The sequence below is a fragment of the Polyodon spathula genome, chromosome 37 (assembly GCF_017654505.1).
Source record: "Polyodon spathula isolate WHYD16114869_AA chromosome 37, ASM1765450v1, whole genome shotgun sequence".
Lineage (NCBI taxonomy): Eukaryota > Metazoa > Chordata > Actinopteri > Acipenseriformes > Polyodontidae > Polyodon > Polyodon spathula.
Window position 1 is genome coordinate 2,924,110 of NC_054570.1, and position 20,952 is coordinate 2,945,061.

Below are 20,952 nucleotides of genomic sequence, written 5' to 3' on the forward strand. Positions count from 1 at the left end.
TGCGGTAGAATAACGTTGTAAGTGCAGCTCAAGTTCTCCGTGCAGTATGATAATTACATTGCAACTGCACTTTAAGATCACCAGACTACAATGCGGTAGAATAACGTTGTAACTGCAGCTCAAGTTCTCCGTGCAGTATGATAATTACATTGCAACTGCACTTTAAGATCACCAGACTACAATGCGGTAGAATAACGTTGTAACTGCAGCTCAAGTTCTCCGTGCAGTATGATAATTACATTGCAACTGCACTTTAAGATCACCAGACTACAATGCGGTAGAATAACGTTGTAACTGCAGCTCAAGTTCTCTGTACAGTATGATAATTACATTGCAACTGCACTTTAAGATCACCAGACTACAATGCGGTAGAATAACGTTGTAACTGCAGCTCAAGTTCTCTGTACAGTATGATAATTACATTGCAACTGTGACATAGTGGGTTCACAGTTGGTGATTGTAGCGTGTTGTACCGGACATTTGGCGTAATTCTCAGACAGAAAGGGAGGGATTGGACTGAAAAAGAAAAAGGAAATCAATTCTACAGTTTACCCCCCCCCCCCCCCCCCCCCCCCCCCCCCCCCCCATACCATTCTGGATGCACGGTATACCCTTCTGGCTGCACGGTATTCAGTGTCTCCTGGGTCTCTTGCAGACCGAGGCTGTGAGGAAGGTGCTGGAGGAGTTGAAGCTGCATGTGGTTGAAGGTGCTGATGATGAGAACGCCACTCTGGATGGCAGCGATGTGCTTTTCACAGGTAAGCTGCTGTCGTCTTTCTTCCCTCCCTCTCCCCTATCCTTTTTCTTCCCTCCCCTTCTCTCCCTACCTTCTCTCTTCTCTCCCCTCCCTACCACTCTCCTGCCTCTCCTCCTTTCCTCCCTCTTCTCTCGTTCCCCTTCACTGCCCCTTACCCCTCTCTCCTCCCCCTCCACCCTCTCTCTCTCTCTCTCTCTCTCTCTCTCTCTCTCTCTCTCTCTCTCTCTCTCTCTCTCAACTGGGCGGGGCCTCCAGCAAATCTGTTGCTGGGCGCTGAAGGTCTTTTTGTCTGTCCAGGAAGGAAGGAAATAAACGAACTCAGCAAAGGGAACGATTCATAGCAGTCATACTTGTGCAAGAAACTAGAATCACACACAAACTCCTAAATTTAGACTTACTTTAACGCATAACGACATATTTTTGTTTGTTTTAGCAATAACGTGTTGCATTGCCATTTAGCAAGATAAACTCCCAAAACAACGTGTTTATTTATTTTTATTTTTAAATAAGCAAATAAATATACAATATAAATTTTATTTTGACGATCGCGATACGGCAGTAGCCATACACAGCCGCCATGGCAGACGAAGACCTACAAGTGGAACTTTTTGTAAAGGTAAGACATTTTAATATCACGCATTATCTGCTCATGTTACAAGCTTGTGACACATGTTTCCAGAATGTACGATGGCGTGCAGTTTATCATTCTAGTCGATTCTAAGAGGCTCGGACCTTGGACACTGACAAAAGTAAATGGCGTTACTGGTTTGGATAAATTAATAATAATCTCATCCTTTTTAAAGTCTTGCGCAATAGACAAAACTTGGAGCATGTTTTAAGAATGAGGCTTTGTTCAGGAAGTGAACGTAACTTGACTTCTTTTCCCAGGGCTATGTATTTTGTTCTGTTTTTTTGGGGGGGATGTGCGCATTTGCGGCTGTGTTTTTCCCACCAGTCTACGCGTATAGGGCGTCAGCGGTCTATATATCCCCCCCCCCCCAGCGAGTAAATGAATGGGGACTTTGTTAAAGTTTCTCTTCCTCTTTCAAACAGCCTGCATGTATTTTCGAGGGGTATGGTCTGCTAGCACAATGACTGGTGATCGTTTTCGCGGGTTTTATTTATCGAAGCGTTTATTTACTCAGGATTACACGTTTGGTGTGTTTTTGCACGGCCTTTCGGATCGTTTGTAGCTTGCGTGGGTCTTTGCAGTACTTAAAAGGAACTGCGCCCTCACCCTCAGGAGAGCGGGCGCTCCCTCCTGCCCAGGGTAGACTTGAGGCATGGAGACTGAGCTTGCTTGCTCCCTCCCTCATCCCTAAGTGAACGGGTGCTCCCTCCTGCCCAGAGCAGGCTTGAGGCATGGAGACTGAGCTTGCTTGCTCCCTCCCTCATCGCTAAGTGAACGGGTGCTCCCTCCTGCCCAGAGCAGGCTTGAGGCATGGAGACTGAGCTTGCTTGCTCCCTCCCTCATCGCTAAGTGAACGGGTGCTCCCTCCTGCCCAGGGTAGGCTTGAGGCATGGAGACTGAGCTTGCTTGCTCCCTCCCTCATCGCTAAGTGAACGGGTGCTCCCTCCTGCCCGGGGTAGGCTTGAGGCATGGAGACTGAGCTTGCTTGCTCCCTCCCTCATCTCTAAGTGAACGGGTGCTCCCTCCTGCCCGGGGTAGGCTTGAGGCATGGAGACTGAGCTTGCTTGCTCCCTCCCTCATCGCTAAGTGAACGGGTGCTCCCTCCTGCCCAGGGTAGGCTTGAGGCATGGAGACTGAGCTTGCTTGCTCCCTCCCTCATCTCTAAGTGAACGGGTGCTCCCTCCTGCCCGGGGTAGGCTTGAGGCATGGAGACTGAGCTTGCTTGCTCCCTCCCTCATCGCTAAGTGAACGGGTGCTCCCTCCTGCCCAGGGTAGGCTTGAGGCATGGAGACTGAGCTTGCTTGCTCCCTCCCTAGTGAACGGGTGCTCCCTCCTGCCCAGGGCAGGCTTGAGGCATGGAGACTGAGCTTGCTTGCTCCCTCCCTCATCCCTAAGTGAACTACTACGAGTGTCTGATTGAAAGGGGCTTAGCGATGTGGTATTTTTAACGCTGTTTCAGCTTATGCGTTGTCCGTGTTGTTTTGGTTAAAACATAAAAATCAGAAACTCCCAAAATTTAATTCTCTCTTGGGATCTGTTTACTTTCTGCCAGATTTGATCCTTCTTCGGTATCCATGGCAACTCTGTTTCTAGCTGTGCTGTGAATGGAACAGTGCTTGGAGCTGCATTTACCTTGGGCTGGGCTTCCTTGTACTGTTTGCAATGGGTGTAAGCTGAGAGGGGCAGTGTCCTGTAGAAACCATGTGTGCTGACAGTGTTTGCTTTTGGGGAACAGACTGACACGCTGTTGATAAAAAAAATAAAAAAAAAAATACATGGATTAACCCTTTCAAAGCCTGACTTAAAATACTATGCTGGAATTCTGAAGTTTTAGAATGCTCTGCTGGAATTCTGAGCCAGGTTATTTATTTTTGGATGGGGGAATTTTGAAAGAAAATGCACACACTTTTTTGTAAGAGTCACAAGTCTTTCAAATCTTATCTAATTGCCATGAATCCATATATCACTTAAAAGCATAGAACTTGAAGAATTATTATTTTCAAACTGTTTACAAAATTCAGAGCGTGGTAAAACATAAATAAAAGGTACAAAATTGGCAGAAAAAGTTCTCAGATTTCCCCAGAACAGTTTATTCTCCCGCTATCCCATTTCAGTGTGTCCGGTCCCAAATTATGGTGCAACAGATAAAGGACTGCCCCCACAGTAGCAATCTGTTGCTGTATGAAGACCCTTTTTTTCCAATTTTTGAATAATTCAGTGCATGCTGAGATTTCAGATTGTGATTTCCATTACATGAGAGTAGATGTTAAACTTGATGCTGATTTGAACTCTGCTCTCGCCAAGATAAGCACCAACTAAGAAGTAGCTTTGCAGTAAACGAATGTGATCCATCTGCGTCTCCATCCATTTGCGTTTCCTTCCATCTGATGATGTAGATATCCTTCTGCCTGGTGTTGATGTTTGAAATGTAATGCTGGCTCCAGGAATCAACTTATTTTGTCTCCCCAGCACATCAGCATGACAGATGAGGAAATAGTGTTCCGACAGTAAGACCATAAACGGAACGAGCTGTGACCTCTTGAGGTCAAATAAGTAAAAAACAAAATAAATGTATCAAATAGTAAATCAATACTTAAATTTTATATATGTATATATTATGCCTGCCTCCCTGATCACCTGCACTGGGGCTGCTCTCTCAGGCATGGTTATTTATAAAATGTTACAGCTAACTTTGAAATCTGCAACTGTTTAAGAGCTGAAAACAAGGCAAAAGTTCTAATTAAGCAAGTGATCAGTTCAGTTAAGGGTCTGGTTCAGTAATTGAGAGTTCGGTTGAAAACTAGCAGCCACAGGGGGTCCCCCAGGACCAGGTTTGGGAACCCCTGGGCTAGAACAAAGAAAGTGAGCAAAAACTATAGCCACAATTCATGCAAAACCAAGGGGCGGTTGTCGTGTTCATTTAGAAGAGTGCGACAGACAGACAGACAGACAGACAGACAGAGGGACGGACTTTATTAGTGATTAAGTTCTGTAATTGGGGGGGGGGGGGGGGGAGTTGAAAGTTTACCCCTCAACTTTATTTGGTTTGATGCGCGCGTCTTTGGTCCTGGTCTCCTGACAATTTACTTTAATAGACGTAGGACAGAGGGTCAGAGACACTTCTTTACACAGAGAATAGAGGGGTTACGGAAACCTAGCCAGGAACTGAATGACCAGGTTTCAGGAAAGGAGTTTCGGCGAGGAAGGAGAAATTCACAAAGAAACGCACACTGAGAAGAGGATATCCTCTTTCATGTCTTTACAACGTTCTTTGTTTAGAATATATTTTATGCAAAGTATGTTGGTGACATGGTGTGATGGTGATTTTGTAGCGCTGCGTTGACAGTGGCATGGTGATGTCATTAACAGGGTTTCCTCTTTTATGTGTCATGGAACGCAGAAGGAGAAATGTGTGCTCTGATTGGCTGAAAGATCCTCAGCAGTCTATAATAGATGTTGCTGTTTTGATAATTAATAAAGGAAAGTCAAAACTGTCATTTGAAGTCTTTTTTTTTCTCTTTTTTTTTTAACTACTGTTTGTACACTTGTGTGTCACACTTACAATTATATAGAAAGAAAGGTGTCAGACCAATTGCAGGGCACCAAACCTTATAAACTCTCACAAGCCCTGCTGCACCCAGTCCAGAGTTTCAGAACTTCCCTTAATATAGTCTGTTGATGAAATGATCAGGAGCCGGGAGTTTGAGCATGTTATAATATCTCATAACTGCATGACTAACGCTTATTAATAACCCTACAAACCCAGAGGTGTGATTAATTCATGCTGTGATGAGATGTGCAATTCAGAGCCCGGTTGTTCAAACTCCTGGCACCTGGTCATTCCAATAATATACCTGATCGAGACGAGGCAGTTCTGAAACCCTGGACTGGGTGCTGGTGAAAGTGTGAATCCCTGTTGTTGTGAGTTTGTCTCTCTGTGGTTGGAGTCATTGTGCTGTGCTGTGCTCGGGTATACTGTGTGTTGTGCTGTGCTGAGCTGTGCTGTGTGTTGCGCTGTCCTGAGCTGTGCTGTGCTGGTTCTGATCTGTCTTGTGTTGCAGGCGGGGCTCGACGGGCAGAGCATTGGAAACTGTCCCTTCTCTCAGCGGCTCTTCATGGTGCTGTGGCTCAAGGGAGTCACTTTTAACGTGACCACCGTGGACATGAGGAAGTGAGTCCAACACAGACTGCACACGTATACCTGTGTTTGTATTAATCTCCTCTCTCTCTCTCCCTCTCTTTCTCTGTCTCCCTCGCTCTGTGTGTGTGTTTATTGGCCCTCCTTCCCTCTCTGTGTGTGTCAAACCCCTGTGTGTTAATCCCACCTCGCTCTCCTCTCCTCCCTGCAGGAAGCCAGAGGTGTTGAAGGACCTGGCCCCTGGTGCTCAGCCCCCCTTCCTCCTGTACGGCACGGAGGTGAAGACTGACACCAACAAGATTGAGGAGTTCCTGGAGGAGAACCTGAGCCCTCCCAAGTGAGTCTGAACCACACACTGGAGGAGAATTGGACCACGCACGCACCAGCACGCACGCACCAACACGCACGCACGCACCAACACCAACAAGGTCAATGTGTTCCTCGAGGAGATGCTGGGTTCTCCCAGGCGAGTCCAAACACACAGAAGCACAACCAGAACCAAGAACCACACACTGGAACCTGTACTGATCTTGTCTAGTTCTTTTATTGTCTAGTGGCAATGTGTGTTTGTGTTCTGTGATTGTGTGTCCATGAGTGTTGTAATCAGTGTGTTGTTGTGTTGTGTTGTGTAGTCACAGTGTAGTGTTACTGTTGTGTTTCTGTGCTCTCGCAGGTACCCCAAACTGGCAGCTAAGAACCCCGAGTCAAACACAGCCGGTCTGGACGTCTTCTCCAAATTCTCAGCCTACATCAAGAACTCTAACCCTGCCATGAACGACAGTGAGTCCTCCCCTTGACCCCTCTCTCAGTCTCTCTCTCTCTCTCTCTCTCTCTCTCTCTCTCTCTCTCACAGCCCAGGTGAAGCTGGATGGGTTCCTGAGCTCCCCTCTATCTCCTCTCCCCTCTTTCTCTCAGCTCTGGAGAAGGGGCTGCTCAAAGCCCTGGAGAAGCTGAATGCGTTCTTGAGCTCCCCTCTCCCCTCCTCTCTTTCTCTCTCTCTCTCTCTCTCAGCTCTGGAAAGGGGCTGCTCAAAGCCCTGGAGAAGCTGAATGCGTTCCTGAGCTCCCCTCTCCCCTCCTCTCTCTCTCTCAGCTCTGGAGAAGGGGCTGCTCAAAGCCCTGGAGAAGCTGAATGCGTTCTTGAGCTCCCCTCTCCCCTCCTCTCTCTTTCTCTCTCTCTCAGCTCTGGAGAAGGGGCTGCTCAAAGCCCTGGAGAAGCTGGATGGGTTCCTGAGCTCCCCTCTCCCCTCCTCTCTCTCTCTCTCTCTGTCTCAGCTCTGGAGAAGGGGCTGCTCAAAGCCCTGGAGAAGCTGAATGCATTCCTGAGCTCCCCTCTCCCCTCCTCTCTCTCTCTCAGCTCTGGAGAAGGGGCTGCTCAGAGCCCTGGAGAAGCTGAATGCGTTCCTGAGCACGCCGCTTCCTGAGGAGATTGATGAGAACAGCGCGGAGGACGAGAGCGTCTCCACTCGCCACTTCCTCGACGGAGATGAGCTCACGCTGGCCGACTGCAACCTGCTGCCCAAACTGCACATCGTCAAGGTGAGGGAGCGGGCAGGGGAGCTGCGTTCTAGTTTGTGATGAAGTGTCGCTGTAAAGGGATGGAACGAAGACTCTTCAACAGTCTTCAGCTTCAACCATTCCAGGGTTTACTACAAGCTTGATTAGCCACAGTGTATAGGTTACCAGCTCAGGTTGGTCTTTTTAAATTCATAGTAAAACCAGGAATGGATCAAAACTGCTGTGCAATGGGAGTCTTATTTCCATCTCTGCAGAGTCCCTGCCTGTCCTCTCTCTGTCTGTCCAGCTGTCTGTTTGCAATGGCGTGTTTGAGATGTTGTGTTCAAGATGGCGAAGGTGTCTGTCTCATTGTTTGTAGGATTGTATTGTAGATGGGGCTGAACTGTCAGTCTGGAGTAGTAGTATATAATAGATTGCAGGTGTATTATATTATTGATTGCAATGAAATGTATAACAGATTTCAGTGAAGTGTATTTTAATGAACTGTGTGTGTTGTATCATAGATTGCAATGAGGTGTCTGTGTCGCCCTCAGGTGGTGTGTCTGAAGTACCGCGGATTCGAGATCCCGCGCTCGCTCTCCTCGCTCTGGCGCTATCTGGACGCTGCCTATGCCAGAGAGGAGTTTTCTTCAACCTGCCCAGCTGACCAGGAGATTGAGCAGGCCTACACCTCCGTAGCACGAGCGCTGAAGTAACGAGGCACAGAGACCGGGGCAGACACACGCATCACCCACACGCTTCTTTGTAGCGTTTATTTATTTCTCTCATAGTTCTCGTGAGGACTCTGTTGACTCTCATGCAGGGTATGCCTGCTGTTCTAAACGCCACAGGAGCAAAGGGACAATGATTATTTATGCTCAAGATATCTAGGGTTTACATTATGCATACATTGTGGGGTGCTATAAATATACACACCCGTGCGCGCACACTCACACTGAGACACAAGTTTAAATCTTTGATTGCTATACTTTTACAGCGAGAGGATTGCTTGGATGAGGGCTGTCAAACTCAGCTCCTGGAGAGCTTCAGTGTCTTCTCGCTTTCGTTCCACCCCGAGCTGTCACTTACTTAATTGGTCTAATTATTGATTAATTGGACACATTTGGCACTTCTCTGCAAGCCTCACAATGTTTCATAAGGCAGTGTGCCTTGAATCAAAGTGCATTTTTAAAACCGTCATCTGTATAAGACCTTGAAACATATGCAATATGTAAAATTCAACAAATAATTAGATCAGTTATGTTAATTCAGAATTTAAGTGTGAATGAAGACCCTGCTGCCCTCAAGGACTGGAATTTGACAGCTCTGCTTAGATGCAGTGTGTGTGTGCGTGCGTGCGTGCGTGTGTATGATGACATTTCATATTGGCTGATGGACTTGTAATATAGCCTGCATTTATACACTGTGTAAAGAAAAATACATAAAGGGAACATATGAATTCTCAAAGGGACCAAGCAATTGTAATTGCTATGTAATTGATCAATTACACCCCTTTCACATTGAGTGAACATTCTCTATTTGCAGCCCCTTTTGATGACCCCCTTTTGCTTGAAAAAACCTCTTACAGCGTGCTTGCGTATTTCTCCCTGCGATTGCTGCTTGGCAGAATGAACAGTACACATGTTAATGTGCGGAGCTGTGTTGTTTTCATTGCAGCATAGCTGTAATTGAACACCGTAGCATTGCAAGTGTAATTTCAGGAAACCTTTGTGAGTTTCAATAGTACAGGAGGGCTCTCTCCCTCTCCCTCATCTGATAAAAAAATATGTTTCAATGGAGCATGTTGATTTAAATTCCGTGTGCAGTCTGGTCAAGGCTAAGTGGCGCTGGCTCCTACTGTTGTACAGACGCGTTATCTACTTGTGTAACAAGCAGAATCTATCTAAAAGAAAGTGTGTTTAAACCTGCATGAAAGCCACACATTGCCTCACTCCCAGCTCTGCACCTTGTTTAAGTAGAGACACTCGGAGAAGTGTGATTTGCCCGGTCATTCTGTCCTCCAGTTTGAGTGAATGCAGGACTCCGAAGTGAGATCCGCTTTTTTAAAAAGAATACAATCGCTGAGGTCCTCCGCATATATGGAAGGTGACAATTGTTAACTCTTCATGTATGAAGGTAAAGCTGCCAGCTACAAGCCAAAGCAGCTCCTGGACTCAAAACACAACAGAGTTTATCAAAAGGCTGTTTTAAACAGCGTTTCTGAGGAAGTGTAATAAGACAGATGGGAAACATCGTAAAAAAAATGATTAGAAGCTCCTTTAAAGACTTTAGAATGAGTGTTTTTTTTTTTTTTTGTTTAGCCAGATAAATAATATCGTGAATCGCCCCTTTAATTGTGATGACTAAAGTAATTCAGTTTGTTGTCAAGATGTTTGATTCTAGGAGTGAATCGGTTCATTGTTTTCTGTTCAGTATGTGGTATTTCCCCTTGCGTTTTTAGTTTTAAAGGCTGTTTTTCGCCAGTGCCTTTTGTAAAACAAACAAACAAACAAAAAAAAAAAACATCCCCAATAAAACTCTGTTTCAGAATGTGGTCAGTCTTTGCGTTTTCATCTTGTTTGCGTATCGATCATTTCGTCTTTTACAGTGGCTATCAGTGGAGAATGTCATTTCAGAGCTCAGGGGGAAGCGCACTAACCGTCTCGCTGTTGTTTATTGGCAGATGTCCAATTGAAAACCGTTATCATAACGAATATCTAACCTACATCTGCTGCGCCAGTGTACCCATTAGCCTTGTCCCTGCAAAACTTTGCCCACTAGTGACTTTATTGTGAAATGCCAAGTTGAACACATGTAATATTTCTTACATCCACTAGAGGGCAGCAGGGGGCGACGTTACCGGTCACACTAATGTAGGTTAGATCTGATTTTGAGAGCTCTCTTGAGCGCATAGAGGTAAACTTTTTAAAAGGTTTACTGCAATGACGAACTACGATCTGTGATAAACAAAATGAACACACCAAAATAGTTCCCCCTTCCTCAACTTACCCAACCAAGCAAGGTTAGCAACATTTAACACCAGAGGTATTTATTCTAAGAAAAAAAAGTAAAAAAAAAAAAAAAAAAAAAAAAAAAAAAAACAAACACATTATTATTATTATTATTATTATTATTATTATTATTATTATTATTATACACATTATGTATTTTCAATTTAATGCTAGCATGTATTAGTTAGGTCATAGTCCTTTGGATACATTTGTGGTTATATTACATCTTGTGTATCTACATGTTATCAGAACTTGTGAATTTGGTTTATTTACACATAGATTATGTGTAAAACCAAAAGCAACTCAAAAGTAAATCATCACTGCTGTAAGTATCAGGCTGAGCAGTGTCAGGCAGGGTGCTTTGCTCTTCTGTCTCCACACGGGAGCACTGTTGCACAGGTCTGTATCACAGCAGGTGTTTGTGAAGGTGAAGTTGATTCCCATGGCAAACTTCTCTCCTGTCAGGCCACACAGACTGGGCAATATACAGCTCTTCTCATAGATCACTAGCTGTACTCCACCTGCTGGGGGCGATGGGAGGGAGAGTGTAGTAGCACGTACACACGAAGTAGCCCTGAGTCTTCTGCAGAGATACTATGTGTCACACAAGGTCTGCGGCAGACATCTAGATTTGAAGAGCCCTGTCTGAACTCGTCAAAGGAAGACAGACTTCTCAAATGATATAACACACGAGATATGTAAGTGTTTGCAAAAATCAAATGTATCTTGAAGCTACTGATTATTTTAGTTTTTTGGCACAATACAAGCCTTTATTATTATTATTATTATTATTATTATTATTATTATTATTATTATTATTATTATTATTAGTAGTAGTAGTAGTAGTAGTAGTATCATTTTCTTAATATTATTATAAATATTATTATGTGTATTAAAATATAAGTTGCTATAGGAGGCATCTCTATATGACGTTAGATTGCTGGACTACAAACATTCAGCCATTTTGGCAAAGCAAGTCCATCAGTTGAACTGAAGCTAACACTCGCCATCTTGGTAGAGGAAATCATGTTATTAGACAGGTAGACAAATAGAGACACAAACCTGTCCTGCCGACAGCAGCGCTGGACAGACAGCGATTCCCAGAAGCACAGGTTCTGGGGTATTTGATACAGTCGATGGGCGAGATCGCTGGAAAAACGCAGGTGTAGCATTTCAAGCCCTCTCCTGCAGGGGGCGACACAGAGAGAGAGAGAAACAAATTGGACAGATCACTTGCAGACCTTAAACTAGAGAGAGAGAGAGAGAGAGAGAGAGAGAGAGAGAGAGGGGGGGGGGGGGGGCTGGAGAAGCTTCACCAGCAAAACCGATCTATCTTTTGTTTCTTTCTATCTTTCTTTTTTAATTCTTTCTTTCTTTGATGAATCAACTGTTTGATGGCGAACATGTAAAAACACATACAGTTAATAACACCATGCATGTGCAAGATGCACGATATTACAATATCGCTGTTATACTGTGCACATATTTCTGTTTCATTTCTGTATTTGCTCAATCTGTCTTCACTATTTACTTTTCTCTTTCTTTCTCATCACCTTCAGATGACATGTGATTAATAAAGACAGCGGCGTTTCCACCCCGATACAAATAAACCCATTCTGAAACAGTGTCAGGCTTTGTTTGTTTGCTGTTTGATTATCTCATCCAGCAGCGGCTTTGACTCACCCAAAGAAGGGAAGAGAGGGGCAACCGTCAACGCGAAGAACAGAATTTGACTCATGAAGACACTTTCCTTCTTCCCTTCTTTCCTTCTCTCTCTCAGACCGAGTGTTGCCAGTGGATAGAGCATCATTGTTTAAACCCAATATATAACCCCACCCCAGCTTTTTAATTACATTAGAGTTGATGGAACAGTCACTATGCTGCCTTGTGATTGACAATGCTCGCATCTTTACTATGCTTTACTACACTTTGCAGTGTTTTTACTGTGCTTTTGCTACACTGTGTTGTGCTTTTACCAGGGGGATACCAAAGCAGTACACTCTGAAAAGGGGGGCTGGTTCATTATCTTCTCTGTGCTTTGAGAAGGGGTCTGGTTCATTATCTTCTCTGTGCTTTGAGAAGGGGTCTGGTTCATTATCTTCTCTGTGCTTTGAGAAGGGGGCTGGTTCATTATCTTCTCTGTGCTTTGAGAAGGGGGCTGGTTCATTATCTTCTCTGTGCTTTGAGAAGGGGGCTGGTTCATTATCTTCTCTGTGCTTTGAGAAGGGGTCTGGTTCATTATCTTCTCTGTGCTTTGAGAAGGGGGCTGGTTCATTATCTTCACTGTGCTTTGAGAAGGGGGCTGGTTCATTATCTTCACTATGCTTTGAGAAGGGGGACTAGTTCATTATCTTCTCCGTGCTTTGAGAAGGGGGACTAGTGCATTATCTTCTCTGTCCCACACTGTCATATGCTTTTACAGGGATATCCGAGCCGTGATCTCTCAAAAAAAAAGGAGCTGGCTCATAATCTCCTCTGAGCTTTACTTTTGGGCCGATCGTCCAGCTGATCAGGGTGGTGTTATTAAATTAGCGCTAACGGTCGTTGATTCAATTCCTCGTGGAGGTCATCTGATGTGATCTCATGACTGGGAACAGACTCTGCCACAAAACAAAACAGAGATCACATGAGATACAGCAACAGCATGCTGCAGATCTGCACAAGCATTGCACTAGCACAGCATTGCAACCTAGTCTCTGCTCCCTTCACATTGTGCATGTCTGCAGTCATGCTTGTAAATGAAATCCTTTCACTGCCAGCTGCCCGCAGCCTAGATCAGATCTGTGTGCTTATAGAAGGAAGAGTCAGCGGGGTCTGTCATTTTGGGTCAAGTCTCCACTTTGCCATTCTGCAAATATACTAGCTGTCCACTAGACGAGCCTGGCCCTTCACTGTAAAACAAATACCGTATTTAAAGGTAAATTGACCTTAATATTGACTTTAAACTGTATTTGCAGATTAATTCTAGTTTCTATTTCCGTATTATTAAATGGACATCGGTTTTTTAAAAGTATTTACACTGCTATTGAACATATTTTACTGTAATTAAAAAAAATGGTCAATTTTAAGTTAAACTTACCTTAAATATATAAATATATGTATATATATATATATATATATATATATATATATATATATATACTGGTTGACCGTGCCTGCTTTTAGAAATACCAAAATAAACCTAAATTCAATGATAAACTTTGATTTTTTTAAATTTTATTTTATTGATCTAACAGTTCCCAGATAAGATATGCAAATACTGTATCTCACTCTTACAGAACGAGAGAGAGAGAGAGAGAGAGAGAGAGAGAGAGAGAGAGAGAGAGAGAGAGAGAGAGAGATGTAACATTTACCATTGCTAAACAAGCATAAATAACATCTTTAAAATCCCATAAAATCAGCTATAGCACAGCAAAAAAGCAGCTGAAATGATCGTAACGGCAGGTATGACACAGCAAAGTATCTGAAAATGTAATCAAACGTTGCTTTTTTTAATTACATCTTTGGTTCATTTTCAAGATATCAGAATCGCAGTGAGTTGTGTGTTCTGTGCAGTACGGTATTTTTATTTTTGCATCCAGTACTGAACGAGTTAATATCAATCTTTGACTTGTGTTTTGAGTTTTGACCGCTAGAGAGAGACAGTGCGCGCTAATGCTGTATAGCATCATATTAAAATTAAAAAAATTAAGAAAAAATTCAATGACCCGCAGCGAAACACCGACACTGGATTCGTTATTTATAAGAAAACAAAAAAACAACCAAGACCTGCCCGGATTATCGACGGGGAGAGAGATTTCAGGGAGGGCGAATGGAAATTGAATGACCGGACAAAAGCAATCTGATCTGGCTGGTGGAGGGATTTGAAAACAACGGACCTTGAGTGAGGTAAAAAAACCCCAAAAAAACAAAAAACAAACAAACATGCAACTCCTACGAAAACGCAAAACGAATTATTATAAAAATTATACTAAATTACCGCTACAAAATCTGCAGAATCGTCCCAAACAAAATACACCCGTGTTAAAAACAGCTGCGTCGGGTGTATTTCAAGAATGGAAGTGTTCGTGGTTTATGATTTATATTTTAGTTTTCTAATATTATTTTCTAAGAATTTCAGGGGTTACAATAGATATTATTATTTTATTTTATTTTTTTATGTGTTACCTGGCGTGTACTATTTACACCCGGAGTCGAAGGGGTTAATGATTAAACTCGATTTGTTATTCGTTCAGTTTTTGTTGACAGCGTAACGCTCAAATATTATTTTCAAGTTAAATGTTTACTACATTCTTCCATAGTTTTTCGCCTTGTGTTTCATCTGAAACCAGGCCCTGTTGGCTGTCCAGTTTGTGTTTATTTTCTAAAGATTAACGAAGACACGTCTCTGGTGTAATCTGAGGGAGAAATCTATGTGAACAATTAATACAGCCGCTATATATTTGTGTGTAATATACTTTTATGTAATGGTTCCCGTTTAATTTATAGGCAGTTCCCGAGAGAAACACAAATTCTAGACGAAATATCATTAAAAAAACTATTTTAGCCCCGTCTATAGAATCATACTGGCGGACCATATGGGGATGGGATGGGATTAATATAAATCAGATAGCAGAGCTTGTGTTGAGAAATAAAACGGAGAGAGAAACGGGATACAAACTGGCTTCAAACCAGAAAGGTAACAAATTAAATTAATAGATTTATGTTTGTTTTTTAATTATTCTTTTATAAGGGGGTGTATTTTGGGTACGTTTTAACAAATCTAAATACCGCTTCTCACTCATTTTCGCCTTGGTTTTAAGATTAAGGGTGGATGGGCGGAGTGCTCTTTTCTATCCCAGCATAGGCGCACAGAGAGCCGCTTCATTCAAGCCCTCTGAGTGCTCGCGTCGTCGCTTTTGCCCGGTTCGTTTTGTAAAATAATGTTGCAGATTAACACTCCACACGACTTTGTGTTTTTTCAGCAGCCTTAATCAAGCGTCGAAAACAATTGCAACATAATTACCGAGCGATTATATTCTCTGTAGGGTTCGTGCCTCAAGCGGTTTGGACATCTGTTCTGAAGACATCCCGCTGCAGCTCGGATTAAAGACGTCCTTCCTTGCATGCTGACCGGGCAGTCCGACAGCGAGTGGACTCACCTCGACATTTAGAGCTATTTATTATTATTTTTTTTGATTTTGTATATAATAATACCGCTAATGCATTTGCATTGAGGAGAACGGTCGATTAACCGTTTCTGGTTCAACGAAAGACGCTTTTGAGTTAATCATAAACCAGGCAATGTGAGCAATAGGATCAAGACTAATCTCAGCACCGTTTAACTTCTTCTGGCCCTTCTGTGCCATGCTTGCTCGGGTAACTGAACACAAGGAACGGTCGCACAACACTGCAAGCATGCCTGCCTTGTTCTTGGAAAGAACTCCAGATTAAATGACCTCTCAAGATGTCATATGGCAATAAGACTCCCATTGTGTAGCAGTTTGATCCATTCCTGGTTTTACGATGAGGTTAATCGGGCACACCTGAGCATGTTTCCTATACACTGGGGCTAACTGCTATGCAATAGGAGACTTATCTGCAGACCTGCCTTATAGGAGGCTGTGTGCTCCAGTGGTTAGAGAAACGGGCTTGTAACCAGGAGGTCCCCGGTTCAAATCCCAGCTCAGCCACTGACTCCCTGTTGTGTGACCCTGAGCAAGTCACTTCACCTCCTTGTGCCTTAGACTTAGCAACTGATGCACAGTTCACACACCCTAGTCTTGTATCTTGTAAAGCGCTTTGTGATGGTGGTCCATTGTGAAAGCCTCTATATATTATTATTAGTGTGTCAGATATTCAAGTTTATCTTGTTAGTTACTGTTTCGTAGCACCTTAACACAGACTATATTAGTTGCTTGTCATTGACATGTATATAACACAGGCTAGGTATTCCTTAGAGAATGTAAACCACCTGGAGAGCCAACAAGATTCCCGAGCTTAGACAGCAAGCTGCAGACTGTAGCTGAGATTCTCCTCGATCTAGCCTGTGTCACCCCTGTGTGTGGCAGGCAGCTAAACTGAACTCGGGTGAAAGAATTGCAAACCCAAGGCGACTTCGCTAAAAGACTTGTTGGCTTTCTAGTCCTGGTTACCTTTGCAATGTTTAACCCTTTAAAGGCTTGGTTGTGATTTTAATTGTTGTCTTTTGTAGATCATAACAGAGAGGCCACTGAAAGAATCATATATATATATATATACACAGCCTCTGTAAAAGTCCAGGAAATTTACCGTCAAACTTAGAAATGGCTGGTATGTCGGGATACGGGAAGTTCACCCACGCGGTGGTCCGAGGAATCCCGGATTCCTTCGGGAAGAATAAGGCCACAGGTGGCGATGGGGAGGAGGTCGATCTGGCCAAAGCACAGCGCCAGTATGGAGTCTATACTGGGATCCTGAGGCAGAAACTGGGACTGCAGCTGATAGAGATTCCAGCTGACAGCACGCTGCCAGAGAGCTACAATGTGGAGGATACAGCCGTCGTACAGGGAGATACAGCTCTCATCACACAGCCCTGGAACAAGGACAGGAGGAGAGAGGTGAGGAGAGAGGAGGGGAGAGAGACAGCTCTCATCACACAGCCCTGGAACAAGGACAGGAGGAGAGAGGTGAGGAGAGAGGAGGGGGGAGAGTAGTGAGGGAGAGACAGCTCTCATCACACAGCCCTGGAACAAGGACAGGAGGACTCCACACAGCAGGGAGCAAAGGGGATGAAGAGAGAGCGGAGAAGAGCTCTGTCTGGCTTGCTGCCAGTGTCCACAGAGAGATTAAATATTCACAGCAGATTTCCGGCTCAAATCCAAACAAATTGAATAACTGTGTCTGTCTGTACGGATAGAAACCAACCCAGCCACAGCTTGCCTATTCTCCCCTCAACAGTCCCTCTAGCGGGTGCAAATAAATAAATAAACTCAGGCAGAAATGAGAGCAGCACGCCCCCCTAGTGGTTATTTTTCAAAGCACCTCTCTTCAGCATGCGGAAGTAGATTTATGAATCATAGCAGAAAAAAACACCAGAGAATGGACACTCTCCATAGCACATTAAGCAGATGAAATAGTGTCATTTTGATAGCATGCGTTGTTAATCACTCATTACAAACTGATGCTGTGTTCTTTCTGGGGTCTTGGGGGTTAACTGTCTGCAGGAAATGCGAGGGCAGGGTTTAGCACCATCTGCTGCTGATCGCAGCTAGCCAATGACAGCTGAGAATTCTGGTGATGTCTCTATCCTAAAATTCTCCGTGATGCAAATCTTTTGGCCAGAGCTGTAGATGTGATAAAGTTAATAAAGTTAATAAGAGGTACGAGAGTGGATTGTAACTGTGATTCTGGCTGCACGGTATTCAGTGTCTCCTGGGTCTCTTGCAGACCGAGGCTGTGAGGAAGGTGCTGGAGGAGTTGAAGCTGCATGTGGTTGAAGGTGCTGATGATGAGAACGCCACTCTGGATGGCAGCGATGTGCTTTTCACAGGTAAGCTGCTGTCGTCTTTCTCCCCTCCCTCTCCCCTATCCTTTTTCTTCCCTCCCCTTCTCTCCCTACCTTCTCTCTTCTCTCCCCTCCCTACCACTCTCCTGCCTCTCCTCCTTTCCTCCCTCTTCTCTCGTTCCCCTTCACTGCCCCTTACCCCTCTCTCCTCCCCCTCCACCCTCTCTCTCTCTCTCTCTCTCTCTCTCTCTCTCTCTCTCTCTCTCTCTCTCTCTCTCTCTCTCTCTCTTTCTCTCGGTTTGGCGAATACTACAGCCAGCCGGCCTCACAGCTCAGTCTGACAACCTCACATCCTGTGTTTATGCTGTCACTTCCTGTTTCCCTGTCTCCGATCAGGGCGGGAGTTCTTTGTGGGGATTTCCTCGTGGACGAATCACAAGGGGGCCGAGCTTGTCGCTGATACATTCCGGGTGAGGGATGTGTGCCAGGAGTTGATCTGAAAGAAAGACGCTATGATTTTAATTCATTCATTCAGAGCTGGAATGTTGTGGTTCCCCCCTGTGGTGATACCTAGTATTGCAGCAGGTCCAGTTCCTCCTGACTGTGGGTCCTCGTTTGCAGGATTTTGCTGTCTCCACCGTCCCTGTCAGTGGAGCCGTGCACCTCAAGAGTTTCTGCAGCATGGGGGGTCCTGACACCATCGTGGCGGGGAGCAGTGAGGGGGCCAAGCAAGCACTCAAGGTGAGTCACATTTGGTATTCCTGCTAAAGTGACTAATTAAATCTGTACTGAAGTTGGTCTGGACTGCTGAGAGTTCATAACTATATTTGTAAGGCAGGGATGGAAATTAGACTCCTACTGTATAGCAGATTCACCCATTCCAGGTTTTACTACATGCTTGATTAGCCACAGTGGAAAGGTAACAAGTTTAGGTGTGTCTGATTAACCCTAACCCTAATCACGCTGGCATGCTGTACCCGGGCTGTCTTGCATTTGGCCTCGCTCGACCCGTGTCAAAGCGTGTCAGACCATCCCTGTAATGCTGTGCCCCAGGTTTGCTGGTTGTGCCAGTTAACTCAGCCCTGGCACTGAGTGAGGCAGCTGTAACACCTCGCTCCCTCTCTCCTGACCAGGCGATGGAGCAGCTCACTGACCACCACTACGAGATCTTGACCGTTCCTGACGATGCTGCGGCCAACTGCATCTACATCCGCGTGGGGTCAAAGAGCAACTACCTGCTTCACGGGAGCGCAGAGGAATACCCAGAGAGCGCTGCCGTGAGTCTGCCTGCCTGCCTGCCACACGGCCTCCATGTTCAGCCTCTCCTTATCTCTCTACCTCTCTTGTGTCTGTGTGTGTTCCCAACATAGTTTTCTAGTTGTCCAGCTGGTAGCAGTGTGACATCACTTTGAATTCAGTGCCCCTCAAAGCCACGGCAGTGTTTAATCCACAAAACAAAAAGAAGTAACTTTGTTAAATGTTTTAGAATGTGTAAATGGTTTATTACATGCAAAGAGACAACACAATGATTCTTCCTGGATAACTCAAGTGATCAAGTTAGTGCTTGTCACCTCTCGTTCATTGGTTACTTTTTATGTTACCCTTTTCTCTCTCTCTCTCTCTCTCTCTCTCTCTCTCTCTCTCTCTCTCTCAGGCTTTTCAGAAGCTCACAGACTACACTCTGCTCCCCACCTCCTGCAGCGAGACCTCCAAACTAGGGGGCACCCTCTCCTCCTGCTCCCTGCTCATCAACCGCCGACTGGACCTCTAACCACTCCCCCCAAGCCTGTGAGAGCCAACCAGGGAGCACGGAACACTCTGTATAGGAGGAGCTTTCACAGAAACCACACCCACAAGCCGGCGACTAGGGATCCACACCAGAAGAGGCAGATTGACTTTGTTTTGTGTTTTAATGGTCTCATGTAGCTAGCATTTCTTGGCATAGTAGCTCAGAGCTCAAGCGCTGAAGTGAGTCCACTTCATACACACCTCATGAAATGTGTTCATTAAGGCTTTGCCACTGTTTGATTCGGAGTGCTTTTTATTGCAATGAACCATACTGTGTTCGTTTCTTTTCTGAAGTCTGTGTTGTGGCTAGGAGTTCAGGAGCTGCTGTTCACTTTTAGCTGCCTGTCTAAAGAACGCCTCGTTTCCACTGCCTGGCACAAGCGGCTCAGTTGACCACAGCTAGCGGAAATAGAGTGTTTCTTCCCAAACATGGCCAACCTTGGAAATGCTTGGCATGTGTCAAAGGTCACTGGAGGATTGTGGGATGGTAACTCTGCGTTTAGAACAAAGCAGTCCGAGCAGTGGGAGCTGAGACTGACGTTCGTGGCTAGTTTCATTGTGGCGCTGGATAGGTTTTTTTTGTTTGTTTTAGCTTTCAGTTTGAAAGGGTCGCACTGCTAGACGTAAAACCACAATGCATCGTAATGAAGTGCCTTAACAACACTGACTACGTGATAAAGCAACTCCTTTGCAGCCAGTTTGATTGCATTGAGTATGAGACACAAAACTTGTATGATTCGTGGAAACACCCAGTTTTATTGCCGTGGAAACACCCAGTTTTGTTGCCGGGAGCGCCAGGCAGTGGAAACGATACACAACCGGTGTCTTTATTAGTAAGCGCCAGCACCACCTAGTGCGCCACTAGCGTATTGCAAGACTAACAAAAGTGGTCTGCCACTTTGAATCAAGTTTCTTTAGTTTTGCTGGTAATACACTAGCTGTGCAGTAGGTGTAAAGATACTCTGATCTAGCTTGGTATTAGTCTTTGGCTGCAAACTAGGACTGATAAGCAGCTAATGAACTGATAATCAAAGCAGATTAAATAATAATAATAATAATAATAATAATAATAATAATAATAATAATAATAATAATAATATAGGTATTTGAGGAATTGCAGAAATAACCACTCAGCATAACTGTAAACAGTAAATATAAAGGCACATTAAAAATAGTGTTAGACAAATGATTGGTAAAATATTGTCAGTTTGCAACATAAATACAGCAGGCAGCTTGTGTGCAGCTAGAGCTTCCTTAGGGAATATAAACCACCTGGACAGCATACACAGCAAGCTGCAGAGAGTAAGGGAGATTCTCGTAGCATTCAGGCAGCAGCGAGACACTGTGGGACACTGCAGCTGTGAAGCTGCTTTTTCAGGTGCTGCAAAGATTGTTGAAAAATTGCCGGGAAAGATTTTTTCAAAATTCTTTTCTTAATAACCCTGAGCTAGTTTTTGAATTCCCGTGTTTTAGATATCTTTACTAATCTCTTGAATTACAGACGGGACTGCAGGTTGTATCGATCTGTCATGTAAAAAAAAAAAAAAAAAAAGAAAAAAAAAAAAGCTGTGAACGAAACTGTCGACTTTCCCGTTATTTTAATTTGGCTAAAAGTGGAGCAACACAGACCACGCACACGCCATCGCTTTATTAAAAATATAGAACT

At 44.3% G+C, this 20,952-nt stretch overlaps 3 protein-coding genes across 3 annotated transcripts; 2 read left to right on the plus strand and 1 right to left on the minus strand.

Annotated features, from left to right (window-relative positions):
• The first annotated feature begins 1,011 nt into the window (after window positions 1-1,011).
• On the plus strand, window positions 1,012-9,576 carry LOC121304362 (chloride intracellular channel protein 1-like). Its single transcript, XM_041235459.1, has 6 exons — window positions 1,012-1,373; window positions 5,450-5,559; window positions 5,738-5,863; window positions 6,200-6,306; window positions 6,883-7,064; window positions 7,577-9,576. The coding sequence occupies exons 1-6, from the start codon at window positions 1,335-1,337 to the stop codon at window positions 7,736-7,738; spliced, it is 726 nt and encodes a 241-aa protein (XP_041091393.1). The 5' UTR covers window positions 1,012-1,334; the 3' UTR covers window positions 7,739-9,576.
• Window positions 9,577-10,197: 621 nt separating this feature from the next.
• On the minus strand, window positions 10,198-12,003 carry LOC121304378 (protein Bouncer-like). Its single transcript, XM_041235481.1, has 3 exons — window positions 11,717-12,003; window positions 11,096-11,218; window positions 10,198-10,554 (listed from the first exon to the last, which is right to left on the minus strand). Exons 1-3 carry the CDS (start codon window positions 11,841-11,843, stop codon window positions 10,337-10,339), a joined length of 468 nt encoding a protein of 155 aa, XP_041091415.1. The 5' UTR covers window positions 11,844-12,003; the 3' UTR covers window positions 10,198-10,336.
• Window positions 12,004-13,594: 1,591 nt separating this feature from the next.
• Window positions 13,595-20,852, plus strand: LOC121304361 (N(G),N(G)-dimethylarginine dimethylaminohydrolase 1-like). The gene is made up of 7 exons (XM_041235458.1): window positions 13,595-13,921; window positions 16,227-16,611; window positions 17,441-17,543; window positions 17,895-17,968; window positions 18,120-18,239; window positions 18,632-18,775; window positions 19,153-20,852. Exons 2-7 carry the CDS (start codon window positions 16,318-16,320, stop codon window positions 19,267-19,269), a joined length of 852 nt encoding a protein of 283 aa, XP_041091392.1. The 5' UTR covers window positions 13,595-13,921; window positions 16,227-16,317; the 3' UTR covers window positions 19,270-20,852.
• The last annotated feature ends 100 nt before the right edge of the window (window positions 20,853-20,952 follow it).

Bases quoted from the DNA above. Each gene is read 5' to 3' on its own strand.
- LOC121304362 (XM_041235459.1), top strand. From the start codon at position 1,335: ATGGCAGACGAAGACCTACAAGTGGAACTTTTTGTAAAG. The intron at 5,864-6,199 runs GTGAGTCTGAAC...GTGCTCTCGCAG, and splicing joins GAGAACCTGAGCCCTCCCAA to GTACCCCAAACTGGCAGCTA. The intron at 6,307-6,882 runs GTGAGTCCTCCC...TCTCTCTCTCAG, and splicing joins TAACCCTGCCATGAACGACA to CTCTGGAGAAGGGGCTGCTC.
- LOC121304378 (XM_041235481.1), bottom strand. From the start codon at position 11,843: ATGATGCTCTATCCACTGGCAACACTCGGTCTGAGAGAGAGAAGGAAA. The intron at 11,219-11,716 runs GTGAGTCAAAGC...CGCCCCCTGCAG, and splicing joins CCCTCTCTTCCCTTCTTTGG to GAGAGGGCTTGAAATGCTAC. The intron at 10,555-11,095 runs GTTTGTGTCTCT...CGCCCCCAGCAG, and splicing joins CGCTGCTGTCGGCAGGACAG to GTGGAGTACAGCTAGTGATC.
- LOC121304361 (XM_041235458.1), top strand. From the start codon at position 16,318: ATGGCTGGTATGTCGGGATACGGGAAGTTCACCCACGCGGTGGTCCGA. The intron at 16,612-17,440 runs GTGAGGAGAGAG...GGTCTCTTGCAG, and splicing joins ACAAGGACAGGAGGAGAGAG to ACCGAGGCTGTGAGGAAGGT. The intron at 18,240-18,631 runs GTGAGTCACATT...TCTCCTGACCAG, and splicing joins GGGCCAAGCAAGCACTCAAG to GCGATGGAGCAGCTCACTGA.